At 38.1% G+C, this 17,939-nt stretch overlaps 1 protein-coding gene across 1 annotated transcript in view; it reads right to left on the reverse strand.

The window, feature by feature from the left end:
- Nucleotides 1-1,025: 1,025 nt before the first annotated feature.
- Nucleotides 1,026-17,939, reverse strand: part of LOC134611331 (zinc-regulated GTPase metalloprotein activator 1B-like) — a 97,464-nt gene continuing 80,550 nt past the window's right edge. The window contains exons 13-16 of the mRNA XM_063455075.1: nt 5,118-5,186; nt 4,964-5,029; nt 3,546-3,675; nt 1,026-1,246 (exon numbers count right to left, since the gene is read on the reverse strand). Of these exons, the coding sequence (XP_063311145.1) occupies nt 1,188-1,246; nt 3,546-3,675; nt 4,964-5,029; nt 5,118-5,186 (324 nt within the window). The 3' untranslated portion in view covers nt 1,026-1,187. The remainder of the gene's footprint in view (nt 1,247-3,545; nt 3,676-4,963; nt 5,030-5,117; nt 5,187-17,939) is intronic.

Below are 17,939 nucleotides of genomic sequence, written 5' to 3' on the forward strand. Positions count from 1 at the left end.
TGCTCACAAACCTAAATCTGGCTGGACCATTGGTAGTATCCACCTAATGTTACATCCAAAATAATTTCAGACTTGTTCTCTACTCAGCAGCACTAAAACAACCAGTGAATGCCATTAAAGGGACTCTCCAGTGCCAGGAAAACCCCTTCAATCACTTACCAGAGGCAGCGACGATGTCCCACGTCGCTGCTTCTTCCACCGCTGCCACTCCTCTTCATTACGTCGGCCGGTGGGCGAGACTGATCCCGTCCGCCGGGGAGACCTCATGCGCATGCGCATTAGAGCTCTCCATAGGAAAGCATTGAAAATGCTTTTCAATGCTTTCCTATGGGGAATTGAGCAACGCTGAAGGTCCTCACACAGCGTGAGGACGTCCAGCGATGCTCTAGCACAGGTTTCCTGTGCTATAATCTAGGAAGTGCCCTCTAGTGGTTGTCTAGTAGACAGCCACTAGAGGTGGAGTTAACCCTGCAAGGTAATTTATAAAAAACTGCAATAATTACACTTGCAGGGTTAAGGGTAGTGGGAGTTGGCACGCAGACCACTCCAATGGGCAGAAGTGGTCTGGGTGCCTGGAGTGTCCCTTTAAGCTAGAATTTAGCTAGTTTGCTGTATTTCTTGCACTCTTTAAAAAGTATAATATAAGAACTAAAATAACTTTAGCTTAATTAAGCAGTTTTGGTGTAGAGATCATGCTCTTGTAGTCTCTCTGCCATTTAGAAGTGAAATCACTTTTATTTCTATTTATTTAGGAGGGAGAATTTGGGCCCAAATTCTTCTGTTCTAGGAGCTCAATATTGTTTGTGTGTCTAAGTGTATAACAGAGCTCCAAAGCAATAAAACTCATAGTAATGTGTCTTTAAACTACAATAAATGTGTTTTTTTTCGTTTTTGTTTTTTAAAAACTCTGTTTTGGTGCTTTAACATTCTGTACATATGTCATTTCACATCCATTGGGCGTATACAAGTCCCCCCTACAAATGTTGTCATAGTTGAACTTCGTTGACAAAGCAATCTTTCTGAGATTCTAAGGCATAAACAATAACCTGTTTATTTAATTGTAATTTACACAATAACAAAGATCAAGTGTAGTCATGAAACATGACTGAGGGATGAAGAACTACATCCATTATTTTATTGCCAGTAATCAATTTATTCAATCCAAGGGTGGCATGCTTGTGAAACAGTCACACATTTACTGTTGCTAAGAAGAGCTCTCTTAGGATATCCTTATCCAAGTGTCTACCTGGGAATCAAAAAAGACACATTATTTTAATCTCACAGGTGAAAATCTGAAATATACAGGACTTAAAAATGACAAATAATTGCAAATATCTTACAACTCAAATTAATATGTGAATCAGCAAGTAGAATTCTAATAATCACAGAGAGAGAGAAGCTCATTTGGGGGTATTTTCCAAAACAGTGTACTCCGCAGTAACTTTACATTGCTATCATAGTGCTGTTCAAAGGGCAACTCTATATCATTACGCTTTCTATTTAAAGTTAAAATGATTATAAAATAATGTTCATATTTTAAACATTTATAAACATATTTTTAATCTTCATTACTGTTAGTGATCCAGGAAATGACATTCAAGTTTACAAGACTGTGTTGCTATAATCACTGTTTTATCAGCTGCATGTCTGAGCAAACCTCTCCACTTTAGTCTGTACCATTTGTTTAAATCCATTGCACATAAAAAAGCACCTCAATCCACCTGCGTTCACACTATTGCTGTGTGCTCACTCCACATACATTGTCATGGCACAAGGGGAAGCACGGCAAATTCAGACATTTCTTTTAAAGAAAATGCACCCAAGGTAAGTTGCACCACTGCAAACTATGTTTATTGTGCTCATACATTGGGTGTATCCCTAAACAAAGAGCAGAGATACCTGCTGCTGTCAGTTTACCAAGTTATTTTAGTTACATTTTAAGTAATGAACATACCCAGAACAACTAAACAAAATATCCTATACAACCTGCTTGGGCATAGGAAGGTGAGAATAATGTGTCCCTGTTATTGCTGGTTTTTAATGCTTTATTCATTTAACCCCTTAAGGACCAAACTTCTGGAATAAAAGGGAATCATGACATGTCACACATGTCATGTGTCCTTAAGGGGTTAAACGAATAATAAATGGTGGGATATCTCCACATTGTTGTGACACTTTAAAGCAAGATTTAGTTCTTGTCTTAGACTGACAAAAAGACAAAAGATTCTAACTGTGAAGTTCATAGCAACACTCAGTAATACAAATTGTTAATTAGACAATTCTTAAATTGCCCCCCCCCCCCTCCCCCTTTGGAAATGTAAATAATTTCCTCGTCTACATTAAATAAAATCTACAGCTAGTCAAGGGATAGGTATGTGTAATTTGGTATATTCCATACACATAACTAAACTCTAACCGTGGTTGGATGCTTATCGATAACATTTATGATTATCTACAAACATGTCAAATTTTAGTCCAAGATAGGTGAACTAATAAAATTCTCTAAGTCATTATGTTTTCAGTTTGGCTATTTTAGACCGAAATATGAAGTTGACTTTGAATTCCTAGCAAATTCACATTCTACTGATTAACCCTGCTAGCGATACCAAATTACTTGTAGATAGTACAGTTACCATATGTCATACGTGTTTTGTTAGGATGAAATGTTTGTCTTCTTTACCTCTTGTGCAGCTAAATATGTTGGTGATGTGTAAATAAATTTTACTGTAACATGCAGCTATAAATGTGTATATAGTGCTATGTTCTAAACTTAAAGTATGAAATGATGAAACTGGGAATGATTTATAGATTTCACTTGTAAGTTCTAGCGTAATACACAATTATTTAATTTTTATAGACCTGTTCTACAGCCTATAATTACAATTGAATCATTTTATGGTGCTATTCTAGTTACTATTTATATAGAGACGTCATACTGACCAGCAATGTAACTATGGCACCATGAACTCAACCTACTAAAGAAAAATCTACTTCACACTCTGTCGTGTGAGTTACTTTTGTTTTGATTGAAATCTGGCTGTAGAATTAGGACCAAAAACATATATATTCTATAGAGGGAACCTGATTACTGGTAGTTTGTTACAGATAAAATAAACTCATGGTGACAAATCTAACAACTAAGGTGCCTATAAATATATATATATATATTTTCTAACCAACATTCCCGCATTAGTAATCGGAAAGAATACATGATGCTGGCATTGGTGAAACATTGACAAACCACAACCAGCAAGGGAGAAATTAAGATATATTGAAGTTATACTTGAATAAATACATTACAAAAAAAATACTATATTTTATAGATAATTTTGAAAGAGTGGCCCTTTTCGAATACCTTGGGTTTCTGGATAATACAATGTAATCAAATATTCAATATTACATTTAGCATTTTTTTATTTTTTTTGACACGCTTCACTTAAAAAAGTCAGAATAAAATGTAATCATATATGTCAGATTTGGTTGTATACTGTGAGCCTTAATGATGGATCCTCGTCATCTTTAAGCATGGCTATGCAGAACTTTACCTATAAACACCATTCGGTTCAGTCTTTGAGAGTCCTCTTGCCAGATCACTGGTGTTTCCTCAAGGTCATATAACTCATGAACACCTTGTACAATCACTTGATGAGCTTTATCTTTGACAGAGATCAATCCCTGTTAGAGAGAGCATAAACATGACAGAAATGTACAAAATGTTGTACAATGGGATGGGAACACTAAAGAACACTAGCGTTAGGAATAAAAAAACAAAAAAAAACCTGTATTCCTCAAGCTATATATAGTATGCCCTTGTCCCTAACTTCCCCCAACACAAGCATGAAAGAGTAAAAAACCTTTACACTTACCTTAATTCCAGCACCGAGGTTCCTAGGCGCTGGCTCAGTCTCCTTCACCCACGACATCACACTAACGGAGGACGTAATGGGCATGCATGCATTAGATCTTCCCAATAGGCAAGCATTGAATCAACGTTTACCTAGTGGGAATTTGAAGACGCTGAACATTCTTATGCAAAGCGCGAGGACGCCCAACATCGTTTCACAGAGTTAAACTCTGTTAGAATCCAGGAAGCACCAATAATTGCTGTCTGGAAGACACTAGAGGTTGTCTTAACCGTGAACATAAATATAGCAGTTTCTCTGAAAATGCAAAGTCTTACATTGCAGGGTTAAAGGGACAGGGGAACTTCACCCATACCAATTCAATGAGTGCCTATAGTGTCCCTTGAAATGGAAACTCTGGGCACCATAACTTCATTGGAATTAAGTTGTTACGGTGTGATGAGGTCCCTGGGCACAGGCTTACCTCAAGCGGTTAAACCGCTAACAAACCATTAATAAATTGTTTAACCACAATGTGTTGCATCTGCTGCCCGATCACTCTGCCCACGAACATCCACCACAGTCTGAGGCTTGATTCAGGATGACTCAGATAGAAGCTCCACTAATAGGCTGAGACCATCAGCTGAGGCTATCAAAAGTACCCCATTCACTGAACAGCTGGAGAACTTACAGATGTTTTTCAATTTGTGAATGGGGAGATACCGACAGACTTAGAGAGTCAGCTGATGCTCTAAACCTATCAACGGTGCCCCTATCCAAGGCTTCCCGATTCAAGCCTAAGACTACAGCAGATGTACGTGGGCAAATAGCCGAGACACCGGACTCAACACTTTGTTAATGGTTTAACCCTTTGAGATAAGCCGGTTCCCTGCCGGACCTCCTTGCATCATATCAATTTTTTTCCAATTAAGTTGCTGCCCAAAGTGATCATTTCAAGTTCAGCAATCAACAGGAACATTCTGTTTGTTTCTACACCAATTGCTTTGCTTTTAGCACAATCTTAGAACTGCTGTTCACACATAACCATCATAGATCCCTTATTCAAAGCCGGTTATGGAAGGCTGAACAGACCGCAATTTATAACATGTTTTATACTATACCTTTAATCGTATGACCTCCATGGTGTTGCCACTACTGTCTTTTATATTTTTTTCCCAAAGCAAATCCTAAAAAGCAGTAAATATATTATTTAGAACTCACATGAAAAGTACAAGAGGAAGGTACCCTACATAAAATAAATATATCCCGTGTTACCTGAATGAATAAGTTAAATTTTTCCTCATTCACATTTCCATCAATTTCAAATGTGACTGTGACAATACTCTGTGAAGACAAATCATTTATTTCAGTGGATATTAAATATAGATAGCAGATTCCCTGTAACAAGCTTCAAAAATAAAATCAAATATGCAAATTCTCCACAGTTAAAAAAATCCAATAGAATAAGTATAGAATTACCATCTGCATCACTCCTAGTATGTATAATCTCACACTTTATCTTTGAATGGAGAAAGTGATACCGCTCGAACATGTGAACCTAAGCATAAAGGTCCACCCAACCACAGATGCCCCTAATATTACTTTAAATCCATGTGATGTGATGACAATGCCCAGACTAACCAAAGTGATAAGAAAATTAGTTATCATCAGAAAAAGTATTTATGGGTCTCTGAAACTCTTTGGGCTGATTGGCTAGATAGGTAAAATTTCCTCTGCATTGCTCACTGATTGAAGGCATTTTACAGGCAAGTGGAAGGAACATGGTCACAGAGCAGGGTAGTCAGTGATCATATAAGCTGCAATGATAATTGTTCCACCATAACCTGAGCGAAAAGCTTAATAGGGAAGTTAGCAAAGTTATTCACTAATGTGAGAATTCAAAGTGATTAAAATTTAAGGTCAAAATAGCTAAACTCAAAAAATAAATCTCTAAGTCAGCAATGCTTTCAGTTAAGCTACTTTGGACTTCATTTGGAATTTAATTAGATTTTTCACTCTACTGAATAACCCTGTAAAACTAATAAACCTGTGGAAAGAATAGCTCAGAACCTGGCAAGCACAGCTGAGTAGTGGTCAGGTTATCGGTTTGCTTTCCTCAAGGTAATATATCTATATATCTACCTATATTTATATACAGACCCATATATCAAAAGTACTTAAAATTGATGATGTTTTATGCTACTAGCCGGGTTTTAATAGTCACTCACCAATGCAAGTCATAATATATACCTCCCAGGAATGAATTGCAATGCTCCAGGGCTAAATTTCCACTCGCCAATAGCGAGTGGAAATTTGTATTTCCTGTATGAATGTATATACACTATATGGACAAAATTATTAGTAGATTGTTTCAATTAGACCCATTCCACAGGTGTATACAATCGAACACCTAGCCATGCATGATTGTGCCCCAGTGCACAAAGCAAGGTCCATAAAAACATGGTTGGATGAGTTTGGTGTGGAAGAACTTGACTGGCCCACAGAGAGTCCTGAGCTCAATCCCATCATACACTTTTGAGATGAACTGTAACAGAGATTGCGAGCCAGACTTTCTCGTCCAACATTAGTGCCTGACCTCACAAATGCTTTACTGGATGAATGAGCAAAAATTCCCAGAGAAATGCTCCAAAATCTTGTGGAAAGCCTTCCCAGATGGGTTGAAGTTGTTATAGCTGGGGGACCAACTTCATATCAATGTCTATGTATTTAGAATGCAATGTCATAAAAGTACCTGTTGGTGTAATGGTCAAGGGTCTCAATACTTTAGTCCATATAGTGTGTGTTTATATATATATATATATATATATATATATATATATATATAAATAAATAAAATTACTAGTGTAACAATGTTTAATATATATATTTGTTCTACATTAAAAACCAGGAAAGGTCTGTGTTTCTCCTTGGAAATTGCACTATACTATCTGACAAACGCTCTCCGTTACCAGCTTTAAGTAATTATTGGACTGGAGATTTTTTTTATTTCTCCGTTTAGGAGCTCATAAGAAAATTCAGTTCTACTTCATATTATTTTGTTCCTTATAGCTTTTTTTTTTATTATTCAATATTTCCATATAAATCCTCTTCCTTAAAAAAATGCTGAAAAGCAGAATACAATATAAAATACATTTCTAGAATAGCTTGCCATGTGTCTGTTTTAGTTAATATTGTTAAGCTCTTATGTCTCATGAGCTAAAAAATGTATAAGTTTTAGTTCTGGTGACTTTCAGAAAAATTTAACATAGCTAATCCCTTTAACGTGTTGCAGGTAATTTTAAAAATACTGCAAATATTATTGTATTTAATTTACATGTTCATAAATTACTTAAAGCAACTCTGTCACCACCATATATTTTCTGAATATTTCACAAAGATGAAATCTTTATGAGATACTCATATTCCCTTCACTGCCATTTCAATGAAATTGAAATGCAGTCAAAATATATCATAAGACGGGGCGGGGTCCACATCAACCTGGCTTGTAAAACGCCACCCACATTGATGAACCCAAGTGGCCTGCTCCCTGCTTACAAAATGGCGGCGGAGGAACACGAGCCTGAGCAAGCACCCTGCCCATCCCTGCAAGAGCGGCTGGACGCCTTATTTCACCGCTTCTGGGAGACACTGACTTAATGTAGATGCAGCCTGCCCTATGTTATCAGCTTTTTATGATACGCTCTGCGCATCACGCAATATGTCTGCTTCCCCTCACTATAACACTATACAGCTAGGTAAATATGTTTGACAGTGGAGCAACTGGGGCAGCCACTTGGCATGCTAATATCAGCACTTAACTTGTTCTGCTGCAAGAATATAATGCCATGCTAATAAGTAACGAACCAGAATCCGAGTAGTCTAACTTACAGCAGGTTTAATCGGTTATGTTGTACTCATGAACAATACCATATGAGTAATCAGTAATTTCCCCTGCACCCATTATCTAAACTACTGTTTATGTTATTATGTTAAACTTAATCAATATAAAATGAGGTTCTCTCTCATAGGAGATGTTGCAGTGTGTTATGTGATCCCAATCTGTATGGCAAACGTACATCCCCTCTTTATTCTGTACCCCATTTAACACCTGCCTCAATAAAAGAAAGATTGACAAAAAAATAAAATATCATAAGACAATGTAGGAACTACTATGGAGCCATCATGCAGTCTCGGGCATGTGTGAGAATAAGATGATAGCAGTGTGGACAACTATAGGTAATAGTTAATTCTGAGTGAGGAAGTCATCTTTAGGGTTTTTACAAAACGCACAGCTTTAACCCCTTAAGGACCAAACTTCTGGAATAAAAGGGAATCATGACGTGTCACACACGTCATGTGTCCTTAAGGGGTTAAAGGGCGATATAAACCCAATCTGAAAGACAGAAGCTGATAAGGTAAAGAATGTTTAAATACGGAAAGAAAAATTTAGTTTTTTCCTCTTTCATTTTTAAACTACAATTTCTTATATTGCAAAGGAGATAAGATAAACACACGGAGGAAGGAAAGCTACATTTGAATATTGTTAATAGGTAAATCAATAGAATTAAATTGTGAAGAAAATTTACTTTATTTCGACATTTTCTTCTATATTCGTGTGTTTTCTCCATTTTGCTGTATAAATATTGGTTATTAGTTCGGCAGTTTGAAACTACCGAACACCGACCACCCTCCTGACTTGTTAAGTTCAAAAGTACCGTCGATTAAGTGTTCCCTGGGTGGCCGCTGTTCGTATTGCCGAACGCCACGTGGAAAAGAAAGTCAGCGGGACTTGGTCGTCGAGCGTCTGGAACTAAAATCGGACACTCGACCTCACGAACCACCGCTAATCGCTTTTCACCTTTTTCCCAATTGACCGACCGCACACACTGAATTCGTGGAACTGTTTTGGGCAGGAGCCTCGTGTGTGGTCGGTAAAACATGACTTCCACACTTTTCAAGAACCCCTGAACCGATCTGGGTGAAATTTGGATATGTTTGTCCCTCAGATCAGGGCTATCAGGGGATATGTATTTTTGTATGTGGGGACACCTTGTGGGGAAAGGGGTGTTCTAACTTTTGGGGAAAATGTGTGCCCTTTGCCTGGAGATAATTGATTTATTCCTTAACTTATCTCAATATCTCCCAGGCAGAGGGAAGGTGTGTATTAGTGAAATACTGTATGGTGATTGGTTAATGTATTTGTTTGTTGTTGGAGGTCCTCTTGCAGGAGGATTTCTCATAAAAGCCAGCCTGTTTAAATAAAGGTCAGTTCTGTTACACCCTTCATGAAGTCTGAGCTCATGTTTGGGGAATATTCTATTTGCTGGGAAAAATCGTCTTGGAAGCTGTATTCATCTCTACTATTTCTCTACTCCCTGCTGTAGCTATAATCACTTAGGCTCAGCTGTTGTGAAAGGAATAGAAGACCGCAGTACCATAACTACTGCAGGTCTTAACATAAATCAAGTCTGCAAAAAATACTTTAAAGGCAATGAAGGGCAACTCTATATAAACTATAGAAGTTACAATACTACTCCAAAACCTTTCTTCACAATATTCCGAATTCTTGGGCTTTTTCAAACTTTTTTTTTTTTTTTTTTTAATTACCACAGTGTGTTAAGACACAAAACTGCAAAAGATCAATGAGCAATATTAGTTTGGTTTTCACGTGTACATAACCAGTCCATCACATCCTTGTTATTCTTCCTAAACTATCCTTCTGTGAGAAAATAGCAGTTCTCATTATACATCATCCACAGTAATAACGCTCTTTAATCTTCTGGACACCAAACAAAGTAGTGTAAGCTACTCAAGAATCAATTTGTAAGTGTGAAATGCAATTTTGTCCAAACAGTAGCCTGCCAAATAAACAATCATCATTTCCTCAAAAAACACAACTGTGTCCCTTTACTTAAAGGATCTTCAACACCTTGTTTGATTTATCCTCAATATATTCCTTTCACATAAGTATACATCTGTTGCGCACCTTGTTATTTAAATAATATAAAATGAGAAATAAATCAAAATGCTGAAAGGGTTTTAGCAAGACTGCTTTGAGAAAAGTGTTAAAGCAATAATTATCCATTGATAAGACAAAGAGGTTAATTCTTTTTTTTTTTTTTTAAAGTGAACCACAGTTATAAATGTAGACAAATCGCCATGGAAACTAATGGAATATTTCTGTTTTCATTGGTTTACATGGTGATCCAATATTTTGTTACAGTTTACATTGGTGACATTTTGATTCAAACTAATTTTAGATCCTCCCAAACTGAAAACTGAGCAATGCTTATAGTCCAAAAATGTGATCAAAGGCAGTTCTGCATTAACAGGATTCACAAAGGCTAGAATGTTGCCCACATAATTTTTTTTAAAATGCAGCCCATTTTCCTATGTGCCTGATACTATCATACGCTTAATTACAGCCTGCTAGCAAATTAGCACACAATTGTAACATGAAAAATGTTGGATGGCACTCAAATTTTTTTATAAAATACGTTTTTTGAATTTGCATTCAAATGGATATCTACCACAATACCATAGATTTTCTTAATGGTGTTATGTGAATTGTGTTTCACATAACAATGTGTTTTATAATTCACGTATATGTATAAGAAACTGTAAAATGTCCAGTTATCAATTAAAAAAAAAAACACATTTATCAATGTTTTATGATTGATTACCGATTTGATGTTCCATGATGTTTGTCATTAGTGTGCCAAAAGATGACTTTGAAAGTGGCATTCTATGCAGCATATAAACTGCCTTGATCTGAACATTCAAATACTTCACCACAACAGATAATTGAGTTAATGGATTTCAGCAGTCTGTCAATGATTCTTAGTGAAACACTTCCCTCTCCAATAAACGCATAATAGCGCTTTCACCATTATGTGTTGAGACCTTTGTAAAACAGCTGTAAGAGCAAGACTGAGGAGGGTATGAAGTTACAGCACGATGTGAATACACTTTGAACACCCGTGCTTTTAACGGGTATGAAGAAACCTCCATAATTAACCCTAAATCACAGCACTGTCAACATTTACAGGAAAACATTTAAAAACCCTCCTGTTCACATGCTAAATGTTTACACATGTGCACACAGGAAGCTCAGCACCCTTATATCGCTGTGATTGTTTTCACAGACAACACAAACAGTTTTCACGTCATCAGCTTTTAAAGGTATTTGTAGACAATTATTCACTACTAATGTTAGCATCTATTGCTTTTATACCTGTGAATTACGGTAAATGCTTTCCCATAAGCTGCGTTTAAGCACCTCTAGTGGCCGCCAGGAAGACAGCCACTAGCAGTGTGTGTTTAATCCTGCAATGTAAATATTGCAGTCTCTACAGGAGTAGCAGTTTCAACAAAACAAATGGTACCATCTAGACTGATCAGCCACAACATTAACAGACAGCTTACTCTATCTATTTAACAGTGTTGCACTGGGACTTTTTCTCATTTTTATTTATAGATCCACAGGATAAACATAAGGGAAATTGTGCGTATATTGGATGTGCTCCTTCGTTGCTGTAAAATTACTTGCACACATTTTATGGTGATTTTTTGCACATGAATTGTTTTTTGCACTGAAAATGTTTTGATTGCTGCAATTATATCTGCCTGAGAGATATTGTTGTCACTTTTGCATTTTTTTCTTGAAATAGTTTATTTTTATATTTATATGCATGATATAGATTCATTGCTTTTTAGGAATTTGTCAAAATTTTTCAAGGGAATTTTATGGTGTATAATTTTTAATTTATTTATGCGCACCATTTATTACTGTTTGTTATTGTGGATTTTTTTTTTTACCAGGCTTCTGTGTCGTTGCAGCACGGATCAATTGGGACTTTTTACAAGGGTTGGAATACGTGCACTCTTTAATTGATTTTGCGCCAACTTATTCACTCATCTTTTGTAGTGTCAAAACACACAGAAAATCACAGTTTGCTACATATGGGGCTGTGTAGCCATGACTGGTCAAAGTGTCCACGATGACCTCTGTCCAATACCAAAAACAACTTCAATGGGCACTTGACTTTAAAACTGGAACATGGAGCAACGGAAGAAGGTTGCTGGTCTGATGACTTGCGTATTATTAAGATCAGGTGGATGACCTGTTATTTTCTGGGAAATGTTTTGCTGGGAAACCTTGGGTCCTGCCATTCATATGGATGTTACTTTGACAAGTACCACCTACCTAGAGATTGTTGCAGACCACATACACCCGTTCATGGAATGGTGTTCCCTGATGGCTGTGGCCATCAATGTGATATTTCAGTTTTTTCTTTTTAATATATGTGCAAAGTTTTCAAATATCTGTTTTTTGCTTTGTCATTATGGGGCACTGCGTGTAGATTGATATGAAAAAAAATACTAATTTAAGCTATTGTAGCATGAGGTGGAAATTTTTTACTTTTTTAAAAATTTGAAAAAATGTGGTGGCCTAGATACTTTCTGAATGCATGGTATATATAAAATTCTGAATTGTTCACGAGCAAAGCATCTGTGAGTACAATGTAAATCGAGTTAAGTTATTGTATTATTTTCAGAATAAAGTGAACTTGTCTAGGTGCCTTAATGTCCTATTTCTATATCCTCTGTGAGCTATTTAGAGGTTGTTCACAAGGCTTTATCCAAATTTCATATAAGAACATGTTCTGCAGGACAAGCCTCAGGCTGGAGGCAAAACTGATACAACTAGGCTTCTGCAAGTGTCTGTCATTAAAGCGACACTGTCATGCCGAACTTACCTTTCCCCAATCGATTCCTCTTCTCTGCCTCTGTCTGGATCTGATCTTCATTTCTTCCTGTCTGCTCTAGTTTTCTTTAAAACATAAGACAAAGTAGGGGCTATTTTGTCTTATGGAGGTTTCCTACACCTGACCATCTCTGACCAGCAGAGGAACAAAGTGTGCTCCGTTTCCTGTGGTCAGAGAAATTTTCCCACAAGTCTTACCTTGCCTCCGTGATCTCGCATGCTTCCTGTCCATATTCCTGAATGTCCTGTCATTCAGACAAAAGCATGCTGATTATTGCAAATAAAGTTATTTCCAATGAATTTGTGAATATTATCCCTTAATAGCCCATCAAATCTTTTCCCAGTCACAGAAGTTAAGCTCACAGGTCTATAATTTCCAGGCAAGGATTTTAAACCCTTTTTAAATATAGGAACGACATCTGCCTTCCTCCAATCCTCCGGTACAATACCTGAAACAAAAGAATCTTGAAAGATTAAGACTTCTGGGTGAATACGGTAGGGCCCCAGAGCATTATTTACATTAATTTTCTTTAACTGCTGTAGCACCTTGTCTCGAGTCATCCAATCACAAATTATCTGCAAGTTTTTTGCAGCAATCATTTGCATATATCTTGCCATGGGATCCTCATTAATATACACTGAAGAAAAGCTATTTAAAATTCCTGCCTTTTCCTGGTCTTCATTAGCAGACCCATTTCTGTTTCCAGTGTACCTACACTTTCATTTTTTGTTTTTTTTAGAATTGATGTACTTGAAAACAATTTTGGGGGATGGTTTTGCCTTCTTTGGCTATCCATTTCTCATTTTCTAGTTTTGTCACTTTAATTGCCTTTTTGCAAGCATTATTGGCATCTTATATAGCATGCCTCTGATTTGAATGCTTTAAATGCCCTTTTATTTTTAATCCCTTGTTTTACTTCTCTACTAAGCCACATTGGTTTCAATTTGTTTCTTTTATATGTTTTTACCCAATGGTACATACTGAGAAATGTACCTTTATAATATTTGAAGAGCTTCCATTTATTCTCAGTGTTTTTTTTCACTAGAGAGTTTATGCCAATCGATATGGTGTAGAGCTACCCTGATCTTATTGAAATTGGCTTTTTTAAAATTATTATTTAGTATACCCCACATGCTTTTGCTTTTTAGAAATTTGAAAAGCAACCAATCACAAATTTATGAGTAAAATTACACAGCATGCAAAAATTCAAAAGAACTTTCCCACGCTGTGTAAAACGACACAGAGCACTCTGATTGGTTGGATTTCAAGCCAATCTGAGTGCTGTGACAGGTAAATGTAGAGACTTACCTGTCTGTCTCTTAATTTACCTGTCAGAGCACTCTGATTGGTTGGCTTGAAAACAACCAATCAGAATGCTCTTAGTCAAATTGCAAGGCATAGGAAGTCTTTCTAAGCCTTTCCCCACCCTGCAGAGCTCAGTCTGCGCGGTGCCCTCACTGGGTGAAGATTAATTTTTTTTGGGGGGCGCTCTGGCTTTTTTGGGGGCTGAAAAAAGATTTTAGAAAAAGGACGACATCAAATGGTTATCAGTTATTTTAATTTATAGATATTTAGTTTTCTTGTTCCCCCTTCACTACTTTTAGGGTGAGGGGGGTAGGTAGGTCTTTATTAAAAAAAATTGGGTGGGGGGTGACTAGGGGTTTGGGGACCCCAGTCATCTGGTGGGGGTTTACATTTAGCCATCACCCGTCGCCCATGTGTGAGGGCTGCGTGGGGGAAATAGGTCCCCCACATAGTCAATTAGACGCCCACCCACCGCTCATGGGTGGGGGCCAGGGGGGAGGACAATAGGCGTCCCCCCCATTTTCATTTAGGGCCCCCACCCACTGCTCATGGGTGAGGGCAGGGGGGACAATATGTCCCCCCCCCCCCCATTTTCAATAGACTATATTATTTATTTATTTATTTTTTAACAGTGAGCAGTCTCCCATAGAGTGAGGGAGGACATGGGGGGTTAGTAATATTTTTACATATTACAAGGATAGAGCTGCGCACCGGTAGCTCCCTCCTTGTAATAAACCAAACAAATTAACGAAGAGGTCTTCGTTCATTTGTTTGAAATTTCTATTCATTTATTCGTCTGACGAATGAATGAATAGATTAAATTCCCATTCTCGTGCCAAAGTGTTTAACTGGGCATGCGCATGAATTTCACAGCACGATCTAGTGATGGCACTCCACTACATCTAATTGTCCCTCTAGTCAACCCCAAATGCCTAGGTCCAGGCAGAAAATGGATTTTAAAAATAGGTAATATGGGGGGCCTAGGGGCATTTGGGGTTGACTAGAGGGACAATTAGATGTAGTGGAGAAGGGAGGAGGGTTAAAAAAACTAAACGAGATTTGGCCATTGACAGTGCCGCTTTAACAAACAAAGCTGGGGCAAAGCATTAAAGTACTTATAGAAGAATCAAACGTTAATAAAAGCATTGTTATAAAAAAAAAAAACAATTGGACTGCATCCACTCGGAGAAACAGCATTTGTTTAAGATGCATGCCATTTTCTTGTAAGAAGGTGGATCTCCTTGACTAAGTGGAAAGCATATAGTCTGCCCAGGTCACTCACTGCAACTTTCCTATGGTGAAACCCATCATGGACCAGGTTTCTGAGAATCTATGTAAGGATAGGCAGCAATCAATTAGAAGCATATATCGAAAACACAGACACCTCTTTTTTTCAGGCCTTTCCTTGTTCTGCTGTTAGTGGATGCTCATTGTTATTACCATGAGTAATCTTTATTGTAGGTCTAACATATGATATGCTTATGACATGTACTGCTTGTAGCTTGCAATGTTTTACTTCCACATCTGCCCTCTGCACTTTTAAAAAAAGGTAAACGAATTACCCTTGGCAACAGAATTCTTGGCCTGAGAATGATGAATGGTAAAAATGTGTAAAATTAATTTCAAACTCGGATTAGGCCTTTCAGTTTGACCGTCTATGTGTGGGTAATAATCAATAGATAGCATGATTAGTTTTCAATGTTTCACAGAAAGATTTCCAAAAAGTACAAATAAGGCCAAGTAGCAATGATAGATGGCATAAACTGATCTCATGTTTGGGCATAATACACTTAAAATGAATATCCCTCCCCAAATCCTTGGAGATTCTGCCTAGAGCAGCACAAAACCAGGATACACCACGACAAGTGATAGATTGTGTACTGATTAATATTGTTACAAGCTAATTATTGCACCCTATCCTGATGTTAGAGAAGGCCGGTTTAATTTAATATCACCCACTGTCTGATATTAAATAAAGAATGGAAAAACAAATAAGGCCAAGTAGTAGTAAATGCCAAGCGTGATCTGGAACATGAAATTATAATAATCTACACAAGTACTTGACATATACAGTCACAGGAAAGAGAAAGAACAACCTTGAAAGTTCAACCATAATAACAATCACCTGTTCCTTAGCTGGTTTTAAAACTAGGTAAATACAACCTCAGATCAACAACACACGATATATTACACTGTGTCATGATTTATTAACAAAAATAAAGCCAAAAAGGAGAAGCCATGTGTGAAAAACGGAGTACGTCGTATGATTCAATATTTTGTAGAACAACCTTTAGCAGCAATAACTTAAATTAATCATTTTCTGTATGACTTTATCAGTCTCTCAAATTGTTGTGTCTTTTTTGCAATGTTGCTCCAGTTCATTGAGGTTTGCTGGTATTTTTTTTTTTTTTTTTTTTTAATTTTAAATCATTTTATTTTGCTTAAAACGATACAGTAAGATGAAATGCGATAGGTGGGGGGTTCAGTGGGAAAATATCAAGTTTGGTTCACAATGTGTGACATCACATTTTCATTATTACACTATAAGCCATATATGTATGCATTTGCTCCTGTGGTTGTCATGATATATCCTGCCTACTTGGGCTCATCTTAGCGGCATAGTCCTGTGCCTGTGTTTAGGCTGCCTTGTCTTATGTGCATGCGCTTCCTAGCCGTGGGGGCGCTATCTACAAATGTGGTGATAATTTGGGCTGCCATATTCGCTGCATTCCTTGTGTGATATAAGATAACTTGTGACCTATATTTGCCTCTGCTCGTGTAGGTCGTGTCATGGTACGTGTCTAATATCTGTCTTGCAATTACTGCCAGGGGGCCGGTATGATCACTGTACCGGGTGATAGATTGTCTGACAAGGATAATAGGGGATCAGGGTTTTACAAGTACTCTGTCACCTCCGGACTGGTGTTGGATAGCCTCTGGAGTTTCCCAGAACTCTACTTGCTAACCTTATCACCCGTTCTTACTGCTTTTGGGTATGTGGGACATCTCGTCCACTGGACACTTATACTACGCCGGCCTAATATCCTGCATTTCCTGGGTTCTGGGATAAGTATCTTGGGGAGTTGTTTGCATTTGGATAAAGTTACGCCATGGGTCCCATGTTTGAGAGTACTTGGAGTATCTCTTACTAATCGAGAAAGTGATCTCCTCCATTTGTCTTACAAATTCAACCCTATGTATCCATTCCCTGATTGTGGGTACTTTTGCCTGTTTCCACAGAACAGGGATAAGCTGGTTCGCTGCTGTCAGTAGGTGGGCTACCAATTTGGCTGTGTTGGCCTTGATATTTGGGATGGGCGTTAAGAGTAAGATATATTCAGGAGAGAAAGGGATTTTTGAGGAGGAGATCGTCTGGATCATTGTGTGAATAAGTTTCTAGAACCTTTGGATGTCTGGGCATTGCCACCATATATGTGTCGTGTGAGCATTATGTTGGTGACATCTCCAGCACTTGTCTGGGGCGTTATCGTGAATGTTATGAATTTTCGCGGGCGTGTAGTGCCATCGCATAATGCTTTTGTAGTTGCTTTCTTGTGTGCCTAAGTTAGTAAAAGATGTGTGTGCTTTTAGGAGAATTGCTTTCCACTGACCCGGAGTGATCTCCACCTGCAATTCCTCCATCCACCTCAGGGCCGCCTTTAAAGCGGGGCAAACGGGACAGCTGGCCCAGTTACTCCTGGGGGGCCCAAAGCAGCTACCCACGGGGCCCCGCTGTCCGCAAAAACATGTTTTATTTGCCCCATAGGCCACCGCTGCTGCGGCTGCACTGGGAGCCCACACACTAAGAGGGTCAGGTCAGGCGCTGTGGCCCCTTAAAAGAGCGATCGGGCCCCCTTGTTTTATGGCAGCAGGCTGGGAGTAAGTGAGTCGCTTCCTCCCAGATAGAGTGAAGCCGCGCGGGAAGAAGGAGGAGGAGGCCGTCAGGAGGGGGCTTTCAGAGCCTCACACTCCCAAATACCTCAGCCTGCCACTGGACCCCAGGGAAGCCACCCTCCCGAATCCA

Source organism: Pelobates fuscus, chromosome 5 (genome assembly GCF_036172605.1).
Source record: "Pelobates fuscus isolate aPelFus1 chromosome 5, aPelFus1.pri, whole genome shotgun sequence".
Taxonomy (NCBI): Eukaryota; Metazoa; Chordata; class Amphibia; order Anura; family Pelobatidae; genus Pelobates; species Pelobates fuscus.